General features: G+C 46.9%; 1 protein-coding gene across 2 annotated transcripts in view; it reads left to right on the forward strand.

Moving 5' to 3' along the window:
• The window catches only part of vgll3 (vestigial-like family member 3), a 14793-nt gene extending 276 nt beyond the window's left edge, over positions 1-14517 (forward strand). Inside the window, exons 2-5 of one of the 2 annotated variants that reach the window (XM_029711729.1) lie at positions 10730-10862; positions 11528-11891; positions 13112-13708; positions 13881-14517. In XM_029711729.1, coding sequence (XP_029567589.1) covers positions 10743-10862; positions 11528-11891; positions 13112-13708; positions 13881-13918 — 1119 coding nt within the window. In that variant the 5' untranslated portion in view covers positions 10730-10742 and the 3' untranslated portion in view covers positions 13919-14517. Of the gene's footprint in view, positions 1-10729; positions 10863-11220; positions 11287-11527; positions 11892-13111; positions 13709-13880 lie in introns of those variants that run through there. The other variant, XM_029711730.1, reaches the window with a different exon arrangement.
• Positions 14518-26092: the final 11575 nt, after the last annotated feature.

Raw genomic sequence — 26092 nt, forward strand, 5'->3', positions numbered from 1 at the left:
GTCTCCCTTCTACCACCCCACCACCACCGCCCTGGGGCAGGACAGAGCCAGTATTAGTCAGGGGAGGGAGGGAGGCTGGTGAATATTATTAGCATGGGGAATTAGATTCATTAAGGAGGGAAGGGCAGAGACAACGAGTCCTGCAGTCAGATACGAGAGGGGACAGCCAGACACACAGTCGCACACAAACATACACACACGACACGCACACACGTGCACACATACGTCCAGGATGCCCAGTGCATTAATGTAGGCAATTATATTCAGACAGTCAGAAATGTGTGTTAAAGACTTTCTTTAATTCCTCAAGGTGCTAGCAAGGCAGAAACAGTTTCTCAGTCTGCAAGTACTCTCATTGATGCCTTTCATGCCTGTGCTTTATAAAACGACTCAGCCTCCTTTCACTGTCTCCCATTGCTTTAGTCCTTCAAGAAAATGTAAATCTAATCGACATTCTATCCAGTCTTTCTATGGTTTGATGGAGGCATACTGTCTAAACAGGAGGAAAGAGAAAGCAGACAGTGATTACATGATGTGGTTTAATTAGGAGATAATCTGCTGATCTGGTATGTTGGGAATAATAACAGCACATACAGAGAGAAACAATTAGTCTGTAGACCAAGATGGAAGTGAATTGTAACACATACTAAATGCATTATACTGTGAAATGACTTCTCTTTTCTCTGTCTCTCTCTCCCTCACCTGACCATTTCCAATTACCTCTTTGTCTTCCTATCAGACCATTCAAGGAGGCTCCTCCATCAATCCAGACAGTCGTTGAGTCTACAACGCCTCATTAAATAATTCTCAGTATTCACTCCTGCCTCTGTTATCATCTCATATGAAAACTGGTGATTTTTAATAGAGCATATTATTATATTATTATTGTAATTATGTGGTTATAAAGGCCTGATCTGTCAGCCAAGAGAGATCTGAGTCCTCCACTGGTCACTTCATTAACACACTACAGACACATTTGGCCCTGGACCGCCATCGCGGAGGAGGACATGCACACGTGCGGGATTCCCTTTGTGAGATCCAATTAAAAGTCCCAGTGACATTCCGGTCCTGCGTGGCAGTATGATATCAGTATGATAGCTAAAACAGCAGGAACAATTAAAAATGTGATTATCTTGGACTGTGTTACATTATATTGTGATTATATTAGCCACTGGGTGGTATTGACACACACACTGTCGAAAAATAAGGAATACCTCTAAAACTGAGGCTTGAATAATAATAATCATTTATTTAAACCACCACCCAATATTAACCCATAAATGATCATGTGTTAAAAGGTTATTGACTCAAGTCAGCCCCCCAATGTCACGCTCGTCGTACTATTGAGACCAAGCGGGAATGTGAATGCTCATCTTCTTTTATTAATGAAGAAGAAAACGAAACAAAACACTTAATACAAAAAAACAACGACGAGAAACAGTTCTGTAAGGAACACAACTACACAAGGAACACCTACCCACCAAAAACCCATGAAAAAACAACCCTACTAAATAGGACCTTCAATTAGAGGCAACGAGGAACAGCTGCCTCCAATTGAAGGTCAACCCAATAAACTAAACATAGAAATAGAATAACTAGACACAGACATAGAAATAGACTAACATAGAACATTAACCAAAAAACCCCGAAACACATAAAACAAACACCCCCTGCCACGTCCTGACCAAACTACAATAACAAATAACCTCTTTACTGATCAGGACGTGACAGTACCCCCCCCCCCCCCCAAAGGTGCAGACCCCGGATGCACCTCAAACAAAAAAAACACAAAAATAAACACAAAAATAAACCTCAAAACAAAAATGATCCCAAACTAAAGGGAGGGGAGGGTGGCCACCATCACAGACGGTTCTTGTGCTACACCCCCCCCATCCTCCTACTATGGAGGTGGCTCAGGCTCTGGCCTTAGTTCCCAACCTAACCTGTCCACCCCCACTGAAGGCTCAGGGCTAAGGCACGTCGCTGGAGACCTCGGGCTGATGCGCGTCGATGGAGACCTCGGGCTGATGCGCATCGATGGAGACCTCGGGCTGATGCGCGTCGATGGAGACCTCGGGCTGATGCGCGTCGCTGGAGACCTCGGGCTGATGCGCGTCGCTGGAGACCTCGGACTGGAGGGCGACTCTGGGAGCTCCGGACTGAAGGGCGACTCTGGGAGCTCCGGACTGGAGGGCGACTCTGGGAGCTCCGGACTGAAGGGCGACTCTGGGAGCTCCGGACTGAAGGGCGACTCTGGGAGCTCCGGGCTGAAGGGCGACTCTGGCTGCGCCGGTTCCGGACTGTAGGGTGACTCTGGCTGCGCCGGTTCCGGACTGTAGGGCGACTCTGGCTGCGCCAGTTCCGGACTGTAGGGCGACTCTGGCTGCGCCGGTTCCGGACTGTAGGGTGACTCTGGCTGCGCCGGTTCCGGACTGTAGGGCGACTCTGGCTGCGCCGGTTCCGGACTGTAGGGCGACTCTGGCTGTGCCGGTTCCAGACTGTAGGGCGACTCTGGCTGCGCTGGTTCCGGACTGTAGGGCGACTCTGGCTGCGCCGGTTCCGGACTGTAGGGCGACTCTGGCTGCGCCAGTTCCGGACTGTAGGGCCGTCTCTGCAGGCTCCGGACTGTGGGCCGTCTCTGCAGGCTCCGGACTGTGGGCCATCTCTGCAGGCTCCGGACTGTGGGCCATCTCTGCAGGCTCCGGACTGTAGGCTGTCTCTGTCGGTTCCGGACTGTGGGCCGTCTCTGTCGGTTCCGGACTGTGGGCCGTCTTTGCAGGCTCCGGACTGTAGGACGTCGCCGGAAGCACAGGACGGGGAACTGTCGGCGGAAAATCTAGACGGGGCACTATCGTCTGAAGCTCTGGACGGGGAACTGTCGCCGGAAGCTCTGGATGGGTAACTGTCGCCGGAAGCTCTGGACGGGGAACTGTCGCCGGAAGCTCTGGACGGGGAACTGTCTCCGGAAGCTCTGGACTTGACAGGCGCACTACAGGCCTAGTGCATGGGGCTGGCATTGGAGGCGCCAGACTGGTAACATGCACCTCAAGCCCAGTGCGAGGAGCAGGAGCAGGACGAACTGGACTGGGCTGACGCACTGAAGGCCTAGTGCGTGGGGCTGGTACTGGAGGTACCAGACTGGAGACACGCACCCCAAGGCTAGTGCAAGGAGCAGGAGCAGGACGTACTGGACTGGACTGACGCACTGGAGGCCTGGTGCGTGGTGCTGGCTTTGGAGGCGCCACACTGGATACACGCACCTCAAGGCTAGTGCGAGGAGCAGGGACTAGATACACCGGGCCATGAACAAGCACTGGAGATCTGGAGCACACAGCCTCCACAACCCGTCCTGGCTGGGTGGTAACAGTAGCCCTGCATGGGCGGAGTGCTGGCACAGGGCAAACTGGGCTGTGCAGAGGCCTGATGGCTGCCGTGCGTAGAGCAGGCGTAGGGTAGCCTGGGCCTAGGAGACGTACTGGTGGCCAGATATACTGCGCAGGCATACTCCTACCTGGCTGTATGCCCACTCTAGCAAGGCACTTGCGAGGGGCTGGAATCGCTCGCACCGGACTGTGTGTGCGCATTGGCGAGATCGTGTGCACTTCCGCATAGACCGGCGCTCTTCTGATCCGCTGCTCCCCATAATAAGCACGGGGAGTTGGCTCAGGTCTATTGCCTGACCTAGCCACACTCCCCGTGTGCCCCCCCCAACAATGTTTTATTGGGGGTTCCTCTCGGGTTTGCCAATCGGCGCGTATAATGCCTCGTACTGGCGCCGTTCTGCCTTGGCTGCCTCCAGCTCCTCCTTAGGGCGTCGGTATTCCCCAGCCTGGTGCCATGGTCCTGCCCTGTCCAAAATCTCTTCCCATGTCCATAAATCCAAAGAGCTCCTCTGCTGCTCCTTCCTCCGCTGCTTGGTCCGTTGGTGGTGGGTAGTTCTGTCACGTTTGTCGTACTGATGAGACCAAGGCGCAGCGGGAATGTGAATGCTCATCTTCTTTTATTAATGAAGAAGAAAACGAAACAAAACACTTAATACAAAAAACAACGATGAGAAACAGTCCTGTAAGGAACACAACTACACAAGGAACACCTACCCACCAAAAACCCATGAAAAAACAACCCTACTAAATAGGACCTTCAATTAGAGGCAACGAGGAACGGCTGCCTCCAATTGAAGGTCAACCCAATAAACTAAACATAGAAATAGAATAACTAGACACAGACATAGAAATAGACTAACATAGAACATTAACCAAAAAAAACGAAACACATAAAACAAACACCCCCTGCCACATCCTGACCAAACTACAATAACAAATAACCTCTTTACTGGTCAGGATGTGACACCCAATAACACTCCTGTATGTACCTATTTTTTTAATAGGAAACATAATATGTATAAACAATGCAATACAATCGGTCTGTCTGTCTGTCTGTCTGTCTGTCTGTCTGTCTGTCTGTCTGTCTGTCTGTCTGTCTGTCTGTCCTGTCTGTCTGTCCTCGTATCAGTATCCGTATGTAACCCAACTACTCTAATAACTAAAGCTGTACTAATGGCTGTTTAATTGACTATTAATGTCTGTCGCTCCCCTCTCCTCTCCTCAGTTAGCACACCGACACACTAGTTTGTAGTGTTCCAGGGTGATTAGAGAGGAGATATTAACTATTAGAGCATCACGGTCGTCATCGTTATCATCAGGTGTTGTAGGGAGACTCTGGAGAGACCAATAGAGACAGGTGTTCTTTAGAAGGGACTGCAATAGAACAACATCAATGTTAAAAACTCCAGACTCTGCAGTTCTTATGATGATCTGTATTAATGCCTCATTATCACATTATCACTGCTAATGACTAGGATGGTCATTATGTCAGGTGATAAGGCAACTACTGTACTGAAGAGAGATTGTAACCAAGACATCTAAAAACACACTATTTTCTGTTGTGAATCAGAGCTGTGTTTTCCACAAGGCTAAAGAAGAGATGTGATACAGTATGTCTGGGACAAGTCAGACACTTTTCAGCCCAAAACACTACAGCCCACAGAGCTCTAACCCAGTGGATGACTCTCGTTCTTTGAGGAAAACATGGACAGAAAAACAAACAACTGCTTTTATCCCTGCATGCCCTCCTCCTCTAATCCCTGTAATTCTACTCTCATCCCTTCTAAACATCCCCTAATAATGATCTCATTAAGGAGAGAAGAGGAGCGGGGAGAAAGTTGTTGCTCCAGATGTGACTGGGACCCTGAGAGAAACGTGTTTAGTGAGAGACCCTGAGGACCAGAGCATATGTGGGGATCTTTAGCTCTGTGTGTGTGTGTGTGTGTGCGTGTGTGCGTGCGTGTGTGCGTGCGTGTGTGTGTGTGTGGGCTTATGTGCATGTTTTTCTCCGTCTGTGACAACTGCCCCACTTCTACAGCCCAACAACACATCATCAGAACCCGCCACTGACTCTGCCCCAGTTCCTGAACCAATACATCATCAAAACGTGACTGAATAATTAACGCTCCATCTGCGGAGTGCGGCGTCATCAAAGTGAATGGAACAGTTTAATGCCTGTCTCATATCTGACAGCTACAGGGAATAAGGCTGGCCCAGGAAATCAGTAATACATCCCCCATAATGCCTTTCCTAACTACCGCCTTGGCAGAATGGAGCAAATGTCAAACGCACAATGTGTGATACTGTGTATGTGAAATAGAGATAGAGGGAGAGAGAGAGAAAGCGATAGAGAGAAATAAAAGGATGAAAAGGGAGAGATCGAGCTTTGCCCCATAACCTGTATAGCTCTTTTAGTAAATCATACAGCATATGCTGCTCCTGCATCTCATTACAGTGTGACCCCGTTTTCTAAAACTGGGCCAAAACAACACACACTGATATCAATAATAAAATATATCAAGATCCATTCATTTATACATGGCCTACATATCACAGAGATTATAAAACAGCAGTGTTAGGTAAATTACACTCTTTACACTGAAGCGCTGAGTACTTCTGTAATGAGATGAGCAGGGGGCTTGAGTCCCTCAGGATATATTGATATCTTCACCCCTGAGTGCATGTGCGTGTGTGTGCGTGTGTTTGTGTGTGTGTGTGTGTGTGTAGGCAGGGCAGCTGCTCCTCCAGTGTGAATGTCAGGCTTTATCATGGAACTCACTTGAGAAACAAGTGGACTCAGCGAACACAGCCATCTCTGTCTTATCTCTCTATAGTCCTCTCATTATTCTGCTGTTCCTCTACACTGAGGGTCTGAACCAGACCAGACCAGACCAGACCAGGCCAGACCAGACCAGGCAGCAGCTGAATGTGCTCTGCAGCTTCACCTCTCTTCTCCTAAAGAATCACCATCATCAGCAGCACTTGTGTCTTGTGTGTTGTTTACAGCCCCCCGTCCTCTCCTTCACTGTCCTCCCCTCTCATCTCCTCTCCTCTCCTTCACTGTCCTCCCCTCTCATCTCCTCCCCTCTCATCTCCTCTCCTCTCCTGTCTACCTCACTCACCACTGTCCTCCCCTCTCATCTCTTCTCCTCTCCTGTCTACCTCACTCACCACTGTCCTCCCCTCTCATCTCCTCTCATCTCCTGTCTACCTCACCCACGACTGTCCTCCCCTCTCATCTCCTCTCCTCTCCTGTCTACCTCACTCACGACTGTCCTCCCCTCTCATCTCCTCTCATCTCCTCTCCTCTCCTGTCTACCTCACTCACCACTGTCCTCCCCTCTCATCTCCTCTCATCTCCTCTCCTCTCCTGTCTACCTCACTCACCACTGTCCTCCCCTCTCATCTCCTCTCCTCTCCTGTCTACCTCACTCACCACTGTCCTCCCCTCTCATCTCCTCTCATCTCCTGTCTACCTCACTCACCACTGTCCTCCCCTCTCATCTCCTCTCCTCTCCTGTCTACCTCACTCACCACTGTCCTCCCCTCTCATCTCCTCTCATCTCCTGTCTACCTCACTCACGACTGTCCTCCCCTCTCATCTCCTCTCATCTCCTCTCCTCTCCTGTCTACCTCACTCACCACTGTCCTCCCCTCTCATCTCCTCTCATCTCCTCTCCTCTCCTGTCTACCTCACTCACCACTGTCCTCCCCTCTCATCTCCTCTCCTCTCCTGTCTACCTCACTCACCACTGTCCTCCCCTCTCATCTCCTCTCCTCTCCTGTCTACCTCACTCACCACTGTCCTCCCCTCTCATCTCCTCTCATCTCCTGTCTACCTCACTCACCACTGTCCTCCCCTCTCATCTCCTCCCCTCTCATCTCCTGTCTACCTCACTCACCACTGTCCTCCCCTCTCATCTCCTCCCCTCTCATCTCCTGTCTACCTCACTCACCACTGTCCTCCCCTCTCATCTCCTGTCTACCTCACTCACCACTGTCCTCCCCTCTCATCTCCTCTCATCTCCTGTCTACCTCACTCACCACTGTCCTCCCCTCTCATCTCCTCTCCTCTCCTGTCTACCTCACTCACCACTGTCCTCCCCTCTCATCTCCTCTCCTCTCCTGTCTACCACACTCACCACTGTCCTCCCCTCTCATCTCCTCTCCTCTCCTGTCTACCTCACTCACCACTGTCCTCCCCTCTCATCTCCTCTCCTCTCCTGTCTACCTCACTCACCACTGTCCTCCCCTCTCATCTCATCTCCTGTCTACCTCACTCGCCACTGTCCTCCCCTCTCATCTCCTCTCATCTCCTGTCTACCTCACTCACCACTGTCCTCCCCTCTCATCTCCTCTCCTCTCCTGTCTACCTCACTCACCACTGTCCTCCCCTCTCATCTCCTCTCCTCTCCTGTCTACCACAATCACCACTGTCCTCCCCTCTCATATCCTCTCCTCTCCTGTCTACCTCACTCACCACTGTCCTCCCCTCTCATCTCCTCTCATCTCCTGTCTACCTCACTCACCACTGTCCTCCCCTCTCATCTCCTCCCCTCTCATCTCCTGTCTACCTCACTCACCACTGTCCTCCCCTCTCATCTCCTCCCCTCTCATCTCCTGTCTACCTCACTCACCACTGTCCTCCCCTCTCATCTCATCTCCTGTCTACCTCACTCGCCACTGTCCTCCCCTCTCATCTCCTCTCATCTCCTGTCTACCTCACTCACCACTGTCCTCCCCTCTCATCTCCTCCCCTCTCATCTCCTGTCTACCTCACTCACCACTGTCCTCCCCTCTCATCTCCTCTCATCTCCTGTCTACCTCACTCACCACTGTCCTCCCCTCTCATCTCCTCTCCTCTCCTGTCTACCTCACTCACCACTGTCCTCCCCTCTCATCTCCTCTCCTCTCCTGTCTACCTCACTCACCACTGTCCTCCCCTCTCATCTCCTGTCTACCTCACTCACCACTGTCCTCCCCTCTCATCTCCTCTCATCTCCTGTCTCCCTCACTCACCACTGTAAAAGCCTCTCAAGCACAGCTGTCAATGCTCTACAGAAACTGACACGATCCACACACCATCTCCAGAGTTAGGCCTGAAATCACAGCTCAGGACCATATAATACCTTTATTTGTGTCTATATCTGGGACAGAAGGACCAGCCATGTGAGAAACACAAGGTTAGGTTTACTCAGGACCAGAGAGGAGTGGTGTTACCCACATAGATCCTATTACAAAGTTCTATATGCAATTATATGGTGAGACACTGTTTGTGATCTGTAAACTATGTGCTGTCACCAGCAGGTGGCAGCAGATCACTCATTGACATCTTCCACTGACAGTTCCTCACTAAGGACCAAATACAGCTAGGGGCCCAGTTACAAACCCTGGCCCCTTCACACAGGTTCTTATTATAAGTAATAGATCTAAAAGGATTGGGTGTGTGGAAAAGCAATATATTTCTGATTCCTATTCAAAATCTTTTGATATGGAATAGGGCATAGAGCAGGCTAGTCAGGTGAATGCAGTCACTGTGGTACAGTTTGTTGGTTGGACTGGTTAATTCAGTAAGGTATGACTATAACTATATAGGTAGACAATAATGTGGACATCAGTTGTGTTTTTGGGGCGCGTGCTGAAAGACCCAGTAGTCTCTGTGTTAGTGATAATAATGTGGACATGAGTTGTGTTTTTGGGGCGCATGCTGAAAGACCCAGTAGTCTCTGTGTTAGTGATAATAATGTAGACATCAGTTGTGTTTTTGGGGCGCGTGCTGAAAGACCCAGTAGTCTCAGTGTTAGTGATAATAATGTAGACATCAGTTGTGTTTTTGGGGCGCGTGCTGAAAGACCCAGTAGTCTCAGTGTTAGTGATAATAATGTAGACATCAGTTGTGTTTTTGGGGCGCGTGCTGAAAGACCCAGTAGTCTCAGTGTTAGTGATAATAATGTAGACATCAGTTGTGTTTTTGGGGCGCGTGCTGAAAGACCCAGTAGTCTCAGTGTTAGTGATAATAATGTAGACATCAGTTGTGATTTTGGGGCGCATGCTGAAAGACCCAGTAGTCTCTGTGTTAGTGATAATAATGTAGACATCAGTTGTGATTTTGGGGCGCGTGCTGAAAGACCCAGTAGTCTCAGTGTTAGTGATAATAATGTAGACATCAGTTGTGTTTTTGGGGCGCGTGCTGAAAGACCCAGTAGTCTCAGTGTTAGTGATAATAATGTAGACATCAGTTGTGTTTTTGGGGCACGTGCTGAAAGACCCAGTAGTCTCAGTGTTAGTGATAATAATAATAATGAGGAGTCTCCCAGCACAGCAACTACAGCAGCCCCAGCAGAGGAAGAGAGAAGAGAAAAAAAATGTATGAAATGTATGCACTCACTCTGGATAAGAGCGTCTGCTAAATGACTAAAATGTAAAATGTAAGAGCAAGCAGAGACCGGGAAAGCAATGTGTGTGTGTGTGGTGTGGTGTGTGTGTGATCTTAACCCATTCGAACACTTATGGGAAATTCTGGAGTGGCACCTGAGACTGCGTTTTCCACCACCATAAACAAAACACCAAATTATGGAATTTCTCGTGGAAGAATGGCATTGCATTCCTCCAAAAGAGTTCCAGACACGTGTAGAATCTATGCCAAGGCCCAGTGATGCTGTTCTGGCTGCTCGTAGTGGCCCAACGCCCTATTTAGACACTTTATGTTGGTGTTTCCTTTATTTTGGCAGTTACCTGTGTCTGCCACATTCTCCCCTTTTTTGGTAATGTCAGAGCCTGCCAAGTGTACTGGATAACTAGGCCAAATGTTCTACAATAGTATGGAATTCCCCAAATAGACATGCCACACCCAATGGGTTAAAATTATAACATAAAATTAAACACAGTCCATGACACAATACTGGATATTTACATTCACTTATCTGACGATGCCCACAATTTCAATTCACTGAAAGCCTCCAAAATCTACCTTCAAGAGGATGCCACACTCATTCCTCATACCTCTCTTCCTCCGAGCCGCGGGTACGCGCAGAGTCCCATCCCTCCTCTCCTCTCCATACCCCATAGTACGGTTAAAACTTTCCTCCAATCAGAGTCGCTTCTAAGAACTTTGCCAAGTGGAGTCTGTCGGGTACCATATGTTCGCTTTCACTCGGGTTTGGTTCGGCTCAGTAGGAGGTGTTGGTCCGATTGGCTCGGTATTGTCTTTATGCAAACAGCTCCTTTCACCGACGGCATGTCTATTGTCACCGCCATGGTTTATATGGAGGTAGCGGTGGACCTAAGGATTACATCCGTCTGAGGAGCGCTGATTCAGGCTGTGTTTCTCTTTGAGCCCCTGCCAGCTTCGTCACAGCCATGAGTTGTCTGGATGTGATGTTTCACCAGAGTTATGGAGCTCACTACCTCCCTGCGTCTTCAGCAGCAGCGGCAGCAGCCTACAAAGCAGCATACTATCACCATCAGCACCAGCAACAGGTGGGTGTCCAGACTACACCAAATAGTAATGACGTAGTATTTGTTTGTTTTTTAATACTAGGCTATTTTTTGTGTTCTAATAATTGGCGCTTTTACGCACTAATACACTCCGTGAGCAATGGTTTGGGGCGTCGCAGATGTCCGTTCACAGTGAAGAGTCCTGGGTATCACGGAACTCTAAAAGTTACCAGTTGAAAAGTTGAAGCGGTCATTGCTCGTGATGTATTTAGTTAGAGCAGGTCATGCAGAATGACTCGGACTCCTCGTTCCATCAGAAGGGTGATGTAATGGGAGCTCGTCACTGTCACTCAGGAATGTTGACGATGATGGTTCATTTGGTACGGCCACGAGCACTTACATAGTCGTCATACTTTCACCAGAACACACGCGCGGAAACGTCCTACAACTTCTTGGATAAACTTCGGTCTGTAAAGATGATTCGTTTTTCTTAAAATAGAGGTCATAGAGAATTTAAGTAATTATACTGGCTAGTATGACTTTTAACGAGGGATGTATTTTGTTCAGTTGATGTATACACGTTGAATCATCTGGTTTGATCGTTGTGGTGCTGACTAGACAGACAGGCTGGTGCTCTCATGGCTGAATCTGTGGCATACATTTTTCTCCCTCTCCCTCTCTCTCGGTCTATTTCCCTCTCTCTGTAGAAGAAGCTGGGTGTTTACAGTAGGATGCAGCAGGACAGCACGGAGCAGCAGTTTCCAGGGGGGAGACAGCAACAGCAGCGTGGGGGTGGAGGGGGGAGGCTGGCTGGGGAGAAGGGGGTCCGACAGGGCCTGGAGGTTTCTGGGCTGGGGGGCTCTTGGAGGTCTGGGAAGGACAGCCAGCCGGCTGAGGCAGAGTACCTGAGCTCCAGGTGTGTCCTGTTCACCTATTTCCACGGCAACATCGAGGATGTGGTGGATGAGCATTTCTCCAGGGCTCTGAGCCAACCCAGCACCTTCACCGGAGAGACCAAGAGCTCCAGGTGCCCACCCATTCACACCTCTGCCTCGGCAGGACTGTGGAAAGGTAGGAACACACAGGGACACTCGTACCATTACTCATCTGAAACAGTGTTATTCAAATGGATTCATTGTCTTTTACTGTTACTTTTTATTTAGAATAATAAAAATGTTATTGTGGAAAAACCTTTTACGATATAGATTCTTCACTGGTAATTAGTGTTGAGCGATTAACTGACATTTTGGGTAGTCTTTCTTTTTTTTTAAACCAACATCGGTTCGATTATTAGAATTGCATTTCGTTCTGTCTGAGCTCAATGCTCAGTTTCTTTAGAGATAAATCAGATCAAGCCCAAACTGTGAGATGTAAAGTTAGTTGGGGGTTGTCCTTTCCAACAGTCCAATATTCTACATAGTTAGTGCAGAACTGTTCATGACACAAACTGTTCACACATCTCTTGTTGGCGGAGAGAACTTTTAACAGGTTTACAGCTTATTTCCTGTTCTACACATTTTGTCATGGGGTGCAAAGAAAACTTTGCCGTTTTAAAGCTCATTTTCTTTCAATTCTATACATTTTGCCATGTCTAATGTGCATTAATGTGATATATGAGTGACTCGAACATTACTACCAAATCTATGTGCTAAAAAACCTAGCAAAAACAAACGTTAGCTGACATGGGCTAGTTGATCTGGACATTTCTGACACATTATAAATAGTTCTCTAAGGTCTGTAATGACTGACATGACAAGAGGAACTGATGATGCACTACCCAATTTAGAAATGGCACCTTGTGCATTCTACTATAACAACTTTCAAGAGGAAGTTGAAAGCCGGACTGAGCAAAACAGTTTGGGAACCACTGATCTAAGTGATTGATAGTTGGTATTCAGCAGTCATAAAATTTGCCTTATTTACTTTTAAGTACTAATAAAATAGTGATTTTGTCAGACAGCATCAGCAGCAGCTCTATAGAGATGAGATAAATAAATAAATTGACAAATGTAATATATACAAAAAGTGATAAGCAGTAATGTGCAGTCACTACCATCATGGGGCTTTAGTCTGTGTTGTTACAGCATTCAACCCACATAATACATAGTGCATTTAATGTCTAAAATAATGATCTAAACCGAAATCGAAAACCATTATTATATTTGAATGATCGAACCGAAACCGAACCGACCTCAAAAAGCACTAATCGCTCAGCACTACTGGTAACCTTTAGGCTGTTTACATGAATGTCTGTGTATCGTTTACTGACTATATCCATGTCTCTCTTTCAGATAGTGCATCTCTCTCGGAAGGCCAGTGCAGTTCTCTGTCCTCTTCTCTGTGGGGTGGAGGTTACCCGTCCCAGACCAGCCCCTGTCTGCCCATCCACCCAGACTTCTCCCCCAGCCCTGCAGGCTTCCATGCCCCAGACAGAGCTCTGTGGACAGGCCACGCTCTTCCCCAGCCCAGCCTCCCTCCTCCAACCTCTCTCCCTGACCCCTGGGCCTACAGCCTCAGCCCCCAGACCTCCGCCAGCTACACACACGTTCACGACGTCTACCCACACACACACCCTCACACACACATGCACCCCCGGCACACACACGCAGTATTACATTCCCACCCGTCCCATGGCCCAGGCCTAGACCCCAGGTTCAGCCCTCTGCTCCTGCCTGGTGTGAAGACTCAGAGCCCCCTAGCCCACAGCCCTGTGGGACACAGCACACACAGTACCACACACAGTACCACACACAGTACCACACACAGCAGCCAGAGCCCAGGGATACACAGTGATGTGAAGACAGAGGTGGAGCAGGCCAGCCCCCCCACCCTGACCCCCTCAGCCTGGCCCACAGCTCTACACACACCCATGGATATCTACGACTCAGGTAAGCCTCTGACCTGGAGCGCACACACACACACACACACACACACACACACACACACACACACACACACACACACACACACACACACATGCACTCTCTCTCCCATGTCCACGTTTCTGCTACGTTGTTGTTTTATCTAAAAGTTGATGTTACGCTGTTTCTCTCTCTCCAGGTCTGGATCAGGACAAAGTGAAGGCTGTTTGGTTCTGAGAGAGAGGATATGACATCACAGTGTCGTCACCCTGCCACTGAGCTGTGATCAGCTCTAACAGAACCTCCTGGAACCACATTTTTTGGTGGACTCGTTCTCTAGAAGACTCTCCACTCACTAGAAGAACTCAGAACTCCAGGGTGGATTTAGGTTTCTCAGAAAGCCTTCTGGAGAAATATAGACTAATCTCCATGCCTCACAATCCACCAGGGATACTTCAGATCACTCTTTGGCAAAATATTTGTTCCTAATTTGTACCAAAAGTATTAGCTGGTTGATTGGGAACTAGTATCCCAAATGAGGGTTCTGTTTAAAGAATGTAGTTTGTGGGAACACTGCTCAGCCAAGCCTCTTTCTGATCTTTGAATATTCTGTTATGTGTGTAACTAGCTATATGTGTGTAATTGACTGAAATATATGTTGTATATACAGTAGTACTGTGATCTGAAGTGATTGTCATTTCCGTAAAGTGTTTGATTGTTGCTAATTGTTTTTCACCAACCCTGTGTTGTCATGTTGCCTAGTGTTCTGTATGTGTGGAGAAATGTCATTATTGATGTGTAATAAATTGCTAAGTTCTATTGGCAATCGTGCCCTACATCTTTAAGAGCTGACTAAAAGTACACAGCTAAATGTCATTTTTTTGTATCAAATCTGATCATTGAATATCATCCAGCATTGTTTAGGAACGATATGTAGGTCAGCCTTGAATTTTTACTCAGAAATCCATCTATAGTGAACAAAAATATAAACGCAACATGCAACAATTTCAAAGATTTTACTGAGTTACAGTTCATATAAGGAAATCAGTCAATTGAAATAAATGTATTAGGCCCTAATCTATAGGTTTCACATGACTGGGAATACAGATATGCATCTGTTGGTGACAGGCGTGTGGATCTGAAAACCAGTCAGTATCTGGTGTGACCACCATTTGTCTCATGCAGCGCGACAATCTCCTTTGCATGAAGTTGATCAGGCTGTTGATTGTGGCCTGTAGAATGTTGTCCCACTCCTCTTCAATGGCTGGGTGAAGTTGCTGGATAGTGGCGGGAACTGGAACACCCTGTCATACATGTTGATCCAGAGCATCCCAAACATGCTCAATGGGCGACATGTCTGGTGAGTATGCAGGCCATGCAAGAACTGGGACAATTTCAGCTTCCAGGAATTGTGTACAAATCCTTGCGACCGTGCATTATCATGCTGAAACATCGATTGTGCATCTGTAAAAGTTTGTGAGTGTTATTGGTGACAAGCCAAATTTCTCCAGCCTCCTGAGGTAGAAGATGCGCTGCGGCGCCTCCTTCACCACGCTGTCTGTGTGGGTGGACCATTTCAGTTTGTCCGTGATGTGTACGCCGAGGAACTTAAAACTTTCCACCTTCTCCACTACTGTCCCGTCGATGTGGATAGGGGGCTGCTCCCTCTGCTGTTTCCTGAAGTCCACAATCATCTCCTTTGTTTTGTTGACATTGAGTGTGAGGTTATTTTCCTGACACCACACTCCGAGGGCCCTCACCTCCTCCCTGTAGGCCGTCTCGTTGTTGTTGGTAATCAAGCCTACCACTGTAATGTCGTCTGCAAACTTGATGATTGAGTTGGAGGCGTGCATGGTCACGCAGTCATGGGTGAACAGGGAGTACAGGAGAGGGCTGAGAACGCACCCTTGTGTTGAGGATCAGTGGGGTGGAGATGTTGTTACCTACCCTCACCACCTGGGGCGGCCCATCAGGAAGTCCAGGACCCAGTTGCACAGGGCGGGGTCGAGACCCAGGGTCTCGAGCTTAATGACGAGTTTGGAGGGTACTATGGTGTTAAATGCTGAGCTGTAGTCGATGAACGGCATTCTTACATAGGTATTCCTCTTGTCCAGATGGCTTAGGGCAGTGTGCAGTGTGATTGCGATTGCGTCATCTGTGGACCTATTGGGGTGGTAAGCAAATTGGAGTGGGTCTAGGGTGTCAGGTAGGGTGGAGGTGATATGGTCCTTGACTAGTCTCTCAAAGCACTTCATGATGACGGAAGTGAGTGCTACGGGGCAATAGTCATTTAGCTCAGTTACCTTCGCTTTCTTGGGAACAGGAACAATGGTGGCCCTCTTGAAGCATGTGGGAACAGCAGACTGGGATAAGGATTGATTGAATATGTCCGTAAACACACCAGCCAGCTGGTCTGTGCATGCTCTGAGGACGCGGCTGTGGATGCCGTCTGGGCCGGCAGCCTTGCAAGGGTTAACACGTTTAAATGTTTTACTCACATTGGCTGCAGTGAAGGAGAGCCCGCAGGTTTTGGTAGCAGGCTGTGTCAGTGGCACTGTGTTGTCCTCAAAGGGAGCAAAGAAGTTGTTTAGTTTGTCTGGGAGCAAGACATCGTGGTCCGCGACGGAGCTGGTTTTCCTTTTGTAGTCCGTGATTGACTGTAGACCCTGCCACATACCTCTCGTGTCTGAGCCGTTGAATTGCGACTCTACTTTGTCTCTATACTGACGCTTAGCCTGTTTGATTGCCTTGCGGAGGGAATAGCTACACTGTTTGTATTCGGTCATGTTTCCGGTCACCTTGCCCTGATTAAAAGCAGTGGTCGCGCTTTCAGTTTTGCGCAAATGCTGCCATCAATCCACAGTTTCTGGTTGGGGAATGTTTTAATAGACGCTGTGGGTACGACATCACCGATGCATTTGCTAATAAACTCGCTCACCGAATCAGCATATTCATCAATGTTATTGTCCGATGCTATGCGGAACATATGCGTGAAGAAGCCGGGTGGCTGTACCGACTCTGATGACGTATCCCGAGTGAGCCATGTTTCCGTGAAACAAAGAACGTTACAATCTCTGATGTCTCTCTGGAAGGCAACCCTTGCTCGGATTTCGTCTACCTTGTTGTCAAGAGACTGGACATTGGCGAGTAGTATGCTCGGGAGCGGTGCGCGATGTGCCCGTCTACGGAGCCTGACCAGAAGACCACTCCGTCTGCCCCTTCTACGGCGCCGTTGTTTTGTGTCGCCAGCTGGGATCCGATCCATTGTTCAGTGTGGTGGACCAAACAGAGGATCCGCTTCGGGAAAGTCGTATTCCTGGTCGTAATGTTGGTGAGTTGACGTTGCTCTTATATCCAATAGTTCCTCCCAACTGTATGTAATAAAACCTAAGATTACCTGGGGTAACAATGTAGGAAATAACACATAAAAAAAAAAAAAGAATGCATAGTTTCCTAGGAACACGAAGCGAGGCGGCCATCTCTGTCGGCGCCTCTGCTGTTATCGCTCCCTCAAAACTTGAGACATCTGTGGCATTGTGTTGTGTCAAAACTGCACATTTTAGAGTGGCCTTTTATTGTCCCCAGCACAAGATACATCTGTGTAATAATCATGCTGTTTTATCAGCTTCTTGATATGCCACACCTGTCAGGTGGATGGATTATCTTGGCAAAGGAGAAATGCTGACTAACAGACATGTAAACAAATGTGTGCACAAAATTTGAGAGTAATAAGCTTTTTTGTGCGTTTGGAACATTTCTGGGATCCTTTATTTCAGCTCATGAAACATTTGACCAACACTTTAAATGTTGCGTTTATATTTTTGTTCACTGTACATTAAAAAGTCTACAAAATCCTAAGAGATGATGGAACCTACACTAAGGTTTCAGTCTCATAGTCCTGTATGTCTGTAACGTGGTACTAATATGAGAGTGATCGGGGGGTGAATTCCGCAGACAGTTGTTGTAGATACCATGCCATGTCTGTTGCCTTTCTGGTACTCTACGCCAGGAATGTATTTCCTGTTTCCTGTCTGGACAGGAAGTCCACCAGGGGCAGAAAGTATACACACACACACGTTGCAGTGCAGAAATGTCTTCATGCAGACAGAGATAAACAGGGTGTGGAGTATTGCCTCTTGGAGGTCGACCCTAATCTACTCCTTCTCTAGGAATGTGTGAAGCGCAAGCGATGTGCTCCGGTGTGAAATCATCATTATTTTGGAGAAGAGCAGCTTTAAATATTTCAGGGTAACCCTGGTGCCAAGACTGATATTATTGTTATCCATGACGGACAGCTGTGCAGTGTTTGTGTATGTGTGTGTTTGCACGTGTGTATGTTTGCATGTTTGTGTCTCAGGGGGTGTGTTAGTGTCTGTGAGTAAGCGATCTAACCAGGTGGTGTGTGTGTTTTCTCCTAACATTCCTGTCCCACCCTGAACTTAAGGATCCAGCTACCCCCTCATCTACACCCTCATCTACCCCCTCAGCTACACCCTCATCTACCTCCTCATCTACCCCCTCATCTACACCATCATCTACCTCCTCATCTACACCCTCATCTACACCCTCATCTACCCCCTCAGCTACACCCTCATCTACCTCCTCACCTACCCCCTCATCTACCCCCTCATCTACACCCTCATCTACCCCCTCAGCTACACCCTCATCTACCTCCTCACCTACCCCCTCATCTACACCCTCATCTACCTCCTCATCTACCCCCTCATCTACACCCTCATCTACCTCCTCATCTACCCCCTCAGCTACACCCTCATCTACCTCCTCACCTACACCCTCATCTACCTCCTCACCTACCCCCTCATCTACACCCTCATCTACACCCTCATCTACACCCTCGTCTACCTCCTCATCTACACCCTCATCTACCCCCTCATCTACACCCTCATCTACCTCCTCATCTACACCCTCAGCTACACCCTCATCTACCTCCTCACCTACACCCTCATCTACCTCCTCACCTACCCCCTCATCTACACCCTCATCTACCCCCTCATCTACCTCCTCATCTACACCCTCATCTACCTCCTCACCTACCCCCTCATCTACCTCCTCACCTACCCCCTCATCTACCCCCTCATCTACACCCTCATCTACCTCCTCATCTACCTCCTCATCTACACCCTCATCTACCTCCTCACCTACCCCCTCAGCTACACCCTCATCTACCTCCTCACCTACCCCCTCATCTACCCCCTCATCTATACCCTCATCTACCTCCTCATCTACCCCCTCATCTACCCCCTCATCTACCCCCTCATATACCTCCTCATCTACCTCCTCATCTACACCCTCATCTACCTCCTCACCTACCCCCTCAGCTACACCCTCATCTACCTCCTCACCTACCCCCTCATCTACACCCTCATCTACCTCCTCACCTACCCCCTCAGCTACACCCTCATCTACCTCCTCATCTACCCCCTCATCTACCCCCTCATCTACCCAAGCCCCATCCTGCGACCTAAGAGGTATGTATCAGATGCTCAACATATTCTGCTCACACCTACTATGATGGTCCGGGCCTAAACCACACAAAAACAACACTAGACACTATGGAACAAAAAGCTTTTACTGTCTCATCCTGGAATATACAAGGTCTGAGGTCATCTGCCTTTGGCCTAAAGAGCAGGAACCCAGACTTCATCAAAGAAATTGGAAATACAGGCATTGTCATCCTACAAGAAACATGGTATAGAGGAGAGCTGGCAGTCCCATCCACCAAACTACTAGGTGTGAAATAGGGAAGAGACTCAGTGGGTATGCTAATTTGGTATAGAGCAGACCTAACCCACTCTATTAAATTAGTCAAAACAGTAACATTTTACATTTGGCTAGAAATGAATAAGGAAATGATCTCAACAGAGAAACATTTCCTCATGTGTGCTACCTATATCCCCCCAATAGAATCCCCATCCTTTAACAATGACAGCTTCTCCATCCTAGAAGGGGGAGATCAACCATTTCCAGGCCCAGGAACATGTACTGGTCTGTGGCGACCTAAATGCCAGAACTGCACAAGAACCTGACACTCTCAGCACACAGGGGGACAAACACCTACATGGATGTGACAGTAATTCCTCCCAAATATGCTCCCCAAGACACAACTATTACAAAACAACCAACAAAAACGGGTCACTACTACTGCAGCTCTGTCGCACGCTGGGTCTGTACATAGTCAATGGTAGGCTTCGAGGGGACTCCTATGGTAGGTACACACTGACCTCAACCCAGAGTCTCTCAGAGCGTTCACAGTCAGCCCACTGACACCCCTAACAGATCACAGCAAAATCACAGTCTACTTAAACAGAGCAATACTCAATCATGAGGCATCAAAGCCAACGGAACTGCACAATATTAAGAAATGATATAGATGGAAGGAAAGTAGTGTAGAAAACTACCAAAAAACAATTAGGCAACAACAAATTCAATCAATTTTAGACACTTCCTGGACCAAACATTTCACTGTAGTAGTGAAGGTATAAACTTGGCAGTAGAATGCCTAAATAGTATATTTTATCTTTCAGCTTCCCTATCAAATCAAAAAATGTCAAGCAGACAACCTAAGAAAATTAAAAACAATGACAAATGGTTTGATGAAGAATGCAAAAACCTAAGAAAGAAATTGAGAAACCTGTCCAACCAAAAACATAGAGACCCCAAAAAACTTTGCTATGGTGAATCACTAAAGCAATACAGAAATACACTACAGAAAAAGAAGGAACAGCACGTCAGAAGAATCCATAGAATCTAACCACTTCTGGGAAAATTGGAACACAATAAACAAACTTAAGCCCCCGTTTCCTTTAAAAGGTCTGTCCGCCTTTTCCCTCTTCCCCAGCCTGCAGTAGCAGAATCAAAGCATTGGGCATTTATCTACTCATTAGCATTAGCATGTAGCCTCTACAATGCTAACGGCCTGGCCCCTGCTGTTAGCCTCTGGAATCACCACAGGCACTTCCAACCCACACTGCCACAGTCTGCCAGGGGTGAAAAACAACTATGAGGAAATGTAAAACAGAGAGAGGAATAAGAGTGGAGGAGAAAGCACACATTTAGGAAATGTACAAAAATGGTACAACATGATATTGATCATTTTCAATAATTACTATTATGGTCCACACACACACACACACACACACACACACACACACACACACACACACACACACACACACACACACACACACACACACACACACACACACACACACACACACACACACACACACACACCGCTGTACAGACTCTAAAGCAACGTAATGAGAACAGGCTGAGCTGAACCCAAAGCCAATCTCCCTCACGCAACACACACTCAGAATGAAATGGTTACTGAACGGTCTTTGAACCTACTGACACAACTGGCCTTTAAAACTGGGATTTATTTTCCATGGTGAAGCACAAATACATTAATTTTGACAATGAGTGGAAATGCGGTCTTTCATTGCTTATTTTCTTTCCATTCACGTACACTCCTCATGTAGAACGACATGTTCTCCATGAATCCAAGAAACTCTCAGGAGCAGAGCAAGCAGTGTGCACTCTAAACAGACAGTTAGCCTGCCAATACCTGACCGAACCGTGGCCCTTTATAGGTTTTCCAGTAGTAACTGTTTTTAAAAATAAATGTTTAGAAAAGGAGAGGACAGGAGGAGAGGAGAGGACAGGAGACGAGAGGAGAGACTGCAGCTCTCTGTCATACGCATCCAAAGGTGGAGTTGTGATTAAATTTCGTAGTTATGAATGCATGTGAAATCCCATGAATATAATTATTGTATTTCCTGCACATTTTGATCCAACACCCACTCACACAATCAGACACATTGATCCAATTACAATACTTGTCATTAATTAATAAATGATGAATAAATGAACGTTTGGTCTTCCTGTTCTGGGTCTGTAGTTGGGGAACTTGTCAGATGCAGAGGTTGACAGCATTGAAACTGTGATCTCAAAGCTACAGGGATGAATTCACATCCAGATAAAGATCTAATCATACTGAATATCAAGTGTGATTGTACCATCTGTAAAGTCTTATCACTATGATGTTCTATGGGACATGTTCAATCAGAATCTGCAACCAGCGGTAGAGTTTGACTGAATTTGAGTCCTGCTCTAGGAGAGTAACCTCTGGTTCCACTGGCGTGCTACTATGGCTACCTGGTCCCTGAGACATACACCAATAAGATAAACAATAGTTTCTCCTCTGTTGCCATCCAGAATGAATCAGATTGTATTCCTCCAGTACAGAACAGCTGTGTGGTCTGATTGGGTTAATGGCAGTGTGATGTGGGAATGTCTGTTAAACATAGAACTCTCTGCATTCACACAGCCAACAATAACCCCACTACTAAACACTGTGACATTTATTGATGGGATTTTAACAGCCTGTTAAATGGTTGTGGTAGATGGACAGCCAGAAATGGAGGCATACAGAATGAAGCTCTCTCTCTCCTCTGAGGGTCACTGGTAGCTCCTCACTGATCAGAGGTGTGACTTTTCCTTCCTCTAGCCAACCAGAGAGACAGAGAGAGAAAGAAAGATAGAAAGAGAGTAAGGGAGAAAGCGAGTAGGGGAGAGAGAGAGTATAGAGGGGGGACAGAGAGAATAGGGGGGAGAGAGAGAGAGAGTAGGGAGGAGATACAGAAAGTAGGGAGGAGCGAGAGAGTAGGGGAAAGAGAGAGAGTAGGGGGAGAGAGAGTGTAGGGAGAGAGAGAGGAGGGGGAGAGAGAGAGAGTAGGGAGAGAGAGAGTAGGGGGAGAGAGAGAGTAGGGGAGAGAGAGAGTAGGGGGAGAGAGAGAGTAGGGAGAGAGAGAGTAGGGGGAGAGAGAGAGTAGGGGGAGAGAGAGTGTAGGAGAGGGAGAGGAGGGGGAGAGAAAGAGTAGGGAACGAGAGAGAGTAGGGGAAAGAGAGAGAGGAGGGAAAGAGAGAGAGTAGGGAGAGAGAGAGAGTAGGGGAGAGAGAGAGTAGGGGAGAGAGAGAGTAGGGGGAGAGAGAGAGTAGGGGGTAGAGATAGTAATGGGGAGAGAGTAGGACGAAGAGAGAGAGTGACCAAAGAAAGAAATTGAGAAACCTAGCCAACCAAAAACATAGAGACCCAAAAAACTTGAGTCTACGCCTTCACTATGGTGAATCACTAAAACAATACAGAAAAACACCATGGAAAAAGAAGGAAGAGCATGTCAAAAATCAGCTCAATGTAATTGAAGCATCCTTAGAATCCAATAACTTCGGGGAAAAATTGGAAAACACTAAACAAACAACAACACTGTAAGGTCTGTCGGGAGAGAGAGTAGACCAAGGCGCAGCGGAGTTAGTGTTCATCATTGAATTTAATAACAGCAAGAACACTATACAAAACAAAACAAGAAAACCGACAGCCAAACAGTCCTGTCAGGTGCAAAACACTAAACAGAAACAATTACCCACAAAACCCAAAGGAAAAACATGCTCCTTATGTGTGACTCCCAATCAGCAACAACGAACTTCAGCTGTGCCTGATTGGGAGCCACACACGGCCCAAAACAAAGAAATACAAAAAACCTAGAAAACGAACATAGAAGGCCCACCCAATGTAACACCCTGGCCTAACCAAAATAAAGAACAAAAAACCCCTCTCTATGGCCAGGGCGTTACAAAAACATATAACGTACATTATCAATACAAATCTTAGAATCAACTATTAAAAACTACCAGAACCCACTGGATTCTCCAATTACATTGAATGAACTACAGGACAAAACACAAACCCTCCAACCCAAAAAGGCCTGTGGTGTTGATGGTATCCTCAATGAAATGATAAAATATACAGACCACAAATTCCAACTGGCTATTCTTAAACTCTTTAACATCATCTTTAGTTCTGGCATCTTCCCCAATATTCAGAACCAAGAACTGATCACCCCATTCCACAAAAGTGGAGACAAATCTGACCCCAATAACAAACGTGGGATATGCATCAACAGCAATCTTGGGAAAATCCTCTGCATTATCATTAACAGCATACTCGTACATTTCCTCAGTGAAAACAATGTTCTGAGCAAATGTCAAATTGTCTTTTTACCAAATTACCGTACGACAGACCACGTATTCACCCTGCATAACCTAATTGACAAACAAACAAACCAAAACAAAGGCAAAGTCTTCTCATGCTTTGTTGATTTAAAAAAATCCCTTGACTCAATTTGGCATGAGGGTCTGCTATACAAATTGATGGAAAGTGGTGTTGGGGGAAAAACATACGACATTATAAAGTCCATGTACGCAAACAACAAGCGTGCGGTTAAAATTGGCAAAAACACACACATTTCGTCCCACAGGGCCGTGGGGTGAGACAGGGATGCAGCTTAAGCCCTAACCTCTTCAACATATATGTCAACAAATTGGCGAGGGCACTAGAACATTCTGCCACTCCCGGCATCACCCTTCTAGAATCTGAAGTAAAAAGTCTACTGTTTGCTGATGATCTGGTGCTTCTGTCCCCAACCAAGGAGGGCCTACGGCAGCACCTAGATCTTCTGTAGATATTCTGTTAGACCTGGGCCCTGACAGTAAATCTCAGAAAGACAAAAATAAGGGTGTTCCAAAAAAGGTCCAGTTTCCAGGACCATAAATCCAAATTCCATCTAGACACTGTTGCCCTAGAGCACACAAAAAACTATACATACCTCGGCCTAAACATCAGCGCCACAGGTAACTTCCACAAAGCTGTGAACGAGCTGAGAGACAAGGTAAGAAGGGCCTTCTATGCCATCAAAAGGAACATAAAATTCAACATACCAAATAGGATCTGGCTAAAAATACTTGAATCGGTTATAGAACCCATTGCCCTTTATGGTTGTGAGGTCTGGGGTCCGCTCACAATCCAAGAAATCACAAAATGGAAAAAAAACACCAAATTGAGACTCTGCATGTAGAATTCTACAAAAATATAATTTGTGTACAAAGTAAAACACCAAATAATGCATGCAGAGCAGAATTAGGGCGATACCCGCTAATCATCAAAATCCAGAAAAGAGCCGTTCAATTCTACAACCACCTAAAAGGAAGCGATTCCCAAACCTTCCCTAACAAAGCCATCACCTACAGAGAGATGAACCTGGAGTAGAGTCCCTTAAGCAAGCTGGTCCTGGGGCTCTCTTCACAAACACGAACAGAACCCACAGAGCCCCAGGAGAGCAACACAATTAGACCCAACCAAATCATGAGAAAACAAAAAGATAATTACTTGACACATTGGAAAGAATAATAAAAAAAGAGAGCAAACTAGAATACTATTTGGCCCTAAACAGAGTGTACACAGTGGCAGAATACCTGACCACTGTGACTGACCCAAACTTAAGGAAAGCTTTGACTATGTACAGACTCAGTGAGCATAGCTTTGCTATTGAGAAAGGCCACTGTAGGCAGACCTGTCTCTCAAGAGAAGACAGGCTATGTGCACGCTGCCCACAAAATGAGGTGGAAACTGAGCTGCACTTCCTAACCTCCTACCAAATGTATGACCGTATTAGAGACACATATTTCCCTCCGATTAAACAGATCCACAAAGAATTGGAAAACAAACCCAATTTTGATAAACTCCCATATCTATTGGGTGAAATACCATAGTGTGCCATCACAGCAACAAGATTTGTGACCTGTTACCACAAGAAAAGGGCAACCAGTGAAGAACAACACTATTATAAATACAACCCATATTTCTGTTGATTAATTTTTCCCTTTTGTATCTTAACTATTTGCACATCATTACAACACTGTATATAGACATAATATGACATTTGAAATGTCTTTATTCTTTTGGAACTTCTGTGAATGTAATGTTTACTGTTGATTTTATTGTTTATTTCACTTTTGTTTATTATCTATTTCACTTGCTTTCACAATGTTAATATATGTTTCCCATGCCAATGTTCCCCCCCTTGTCACATAACCTTCCACTCTATTCACACACACTCTACAAACATATAAATTCACACAGTCATATTATCGCAGGACACACATGCACACTCTCTTAAATTGAAATTGAATTTAATTGAGTAGGGGGAGAGAGAGAATAGGGGGAGAGAGAGAATAGGGGGAGAGAGAGAATAGGGGGAGAGAGACAGAGAGAATAGGGGGAGAGAGAGAATAGGGGGAGAGAGAGAATAGGGGGAGAGAGAGAATAGGGGGAGAAAGAGAATAGGGGGAGAGAGAGAATAGGGGGAGAGAGACAGAGAGAATAGGGGGAGAGAGAGATAGGGGGAGAGAGAAATAGGGGGAGAGAGAGAATAGGGGGAGAGAGACAGAGAGAATAGGGGGAGAGAGAGAATAGGGGGAGAGAGACAGAGAGAATAGGGGGAGAGAGAGAATAGGGGGAGAGAGACAGAGAGAATAGGGGGAGAGAGAGAATAG

The sequence above is a fragment of the Salmo trutta genome, chromosome 24 (assembly GCF_901001165.1).
Source record: "Salmo trutta chromosome 24, fSalTru1.1, whole genome shotgun sequence".
NCBI lineage: Eukaryota > Metazoa > Chordata > Actinopteri > Salmoniformes > Salmonidae > Salmo > Salmo trutta.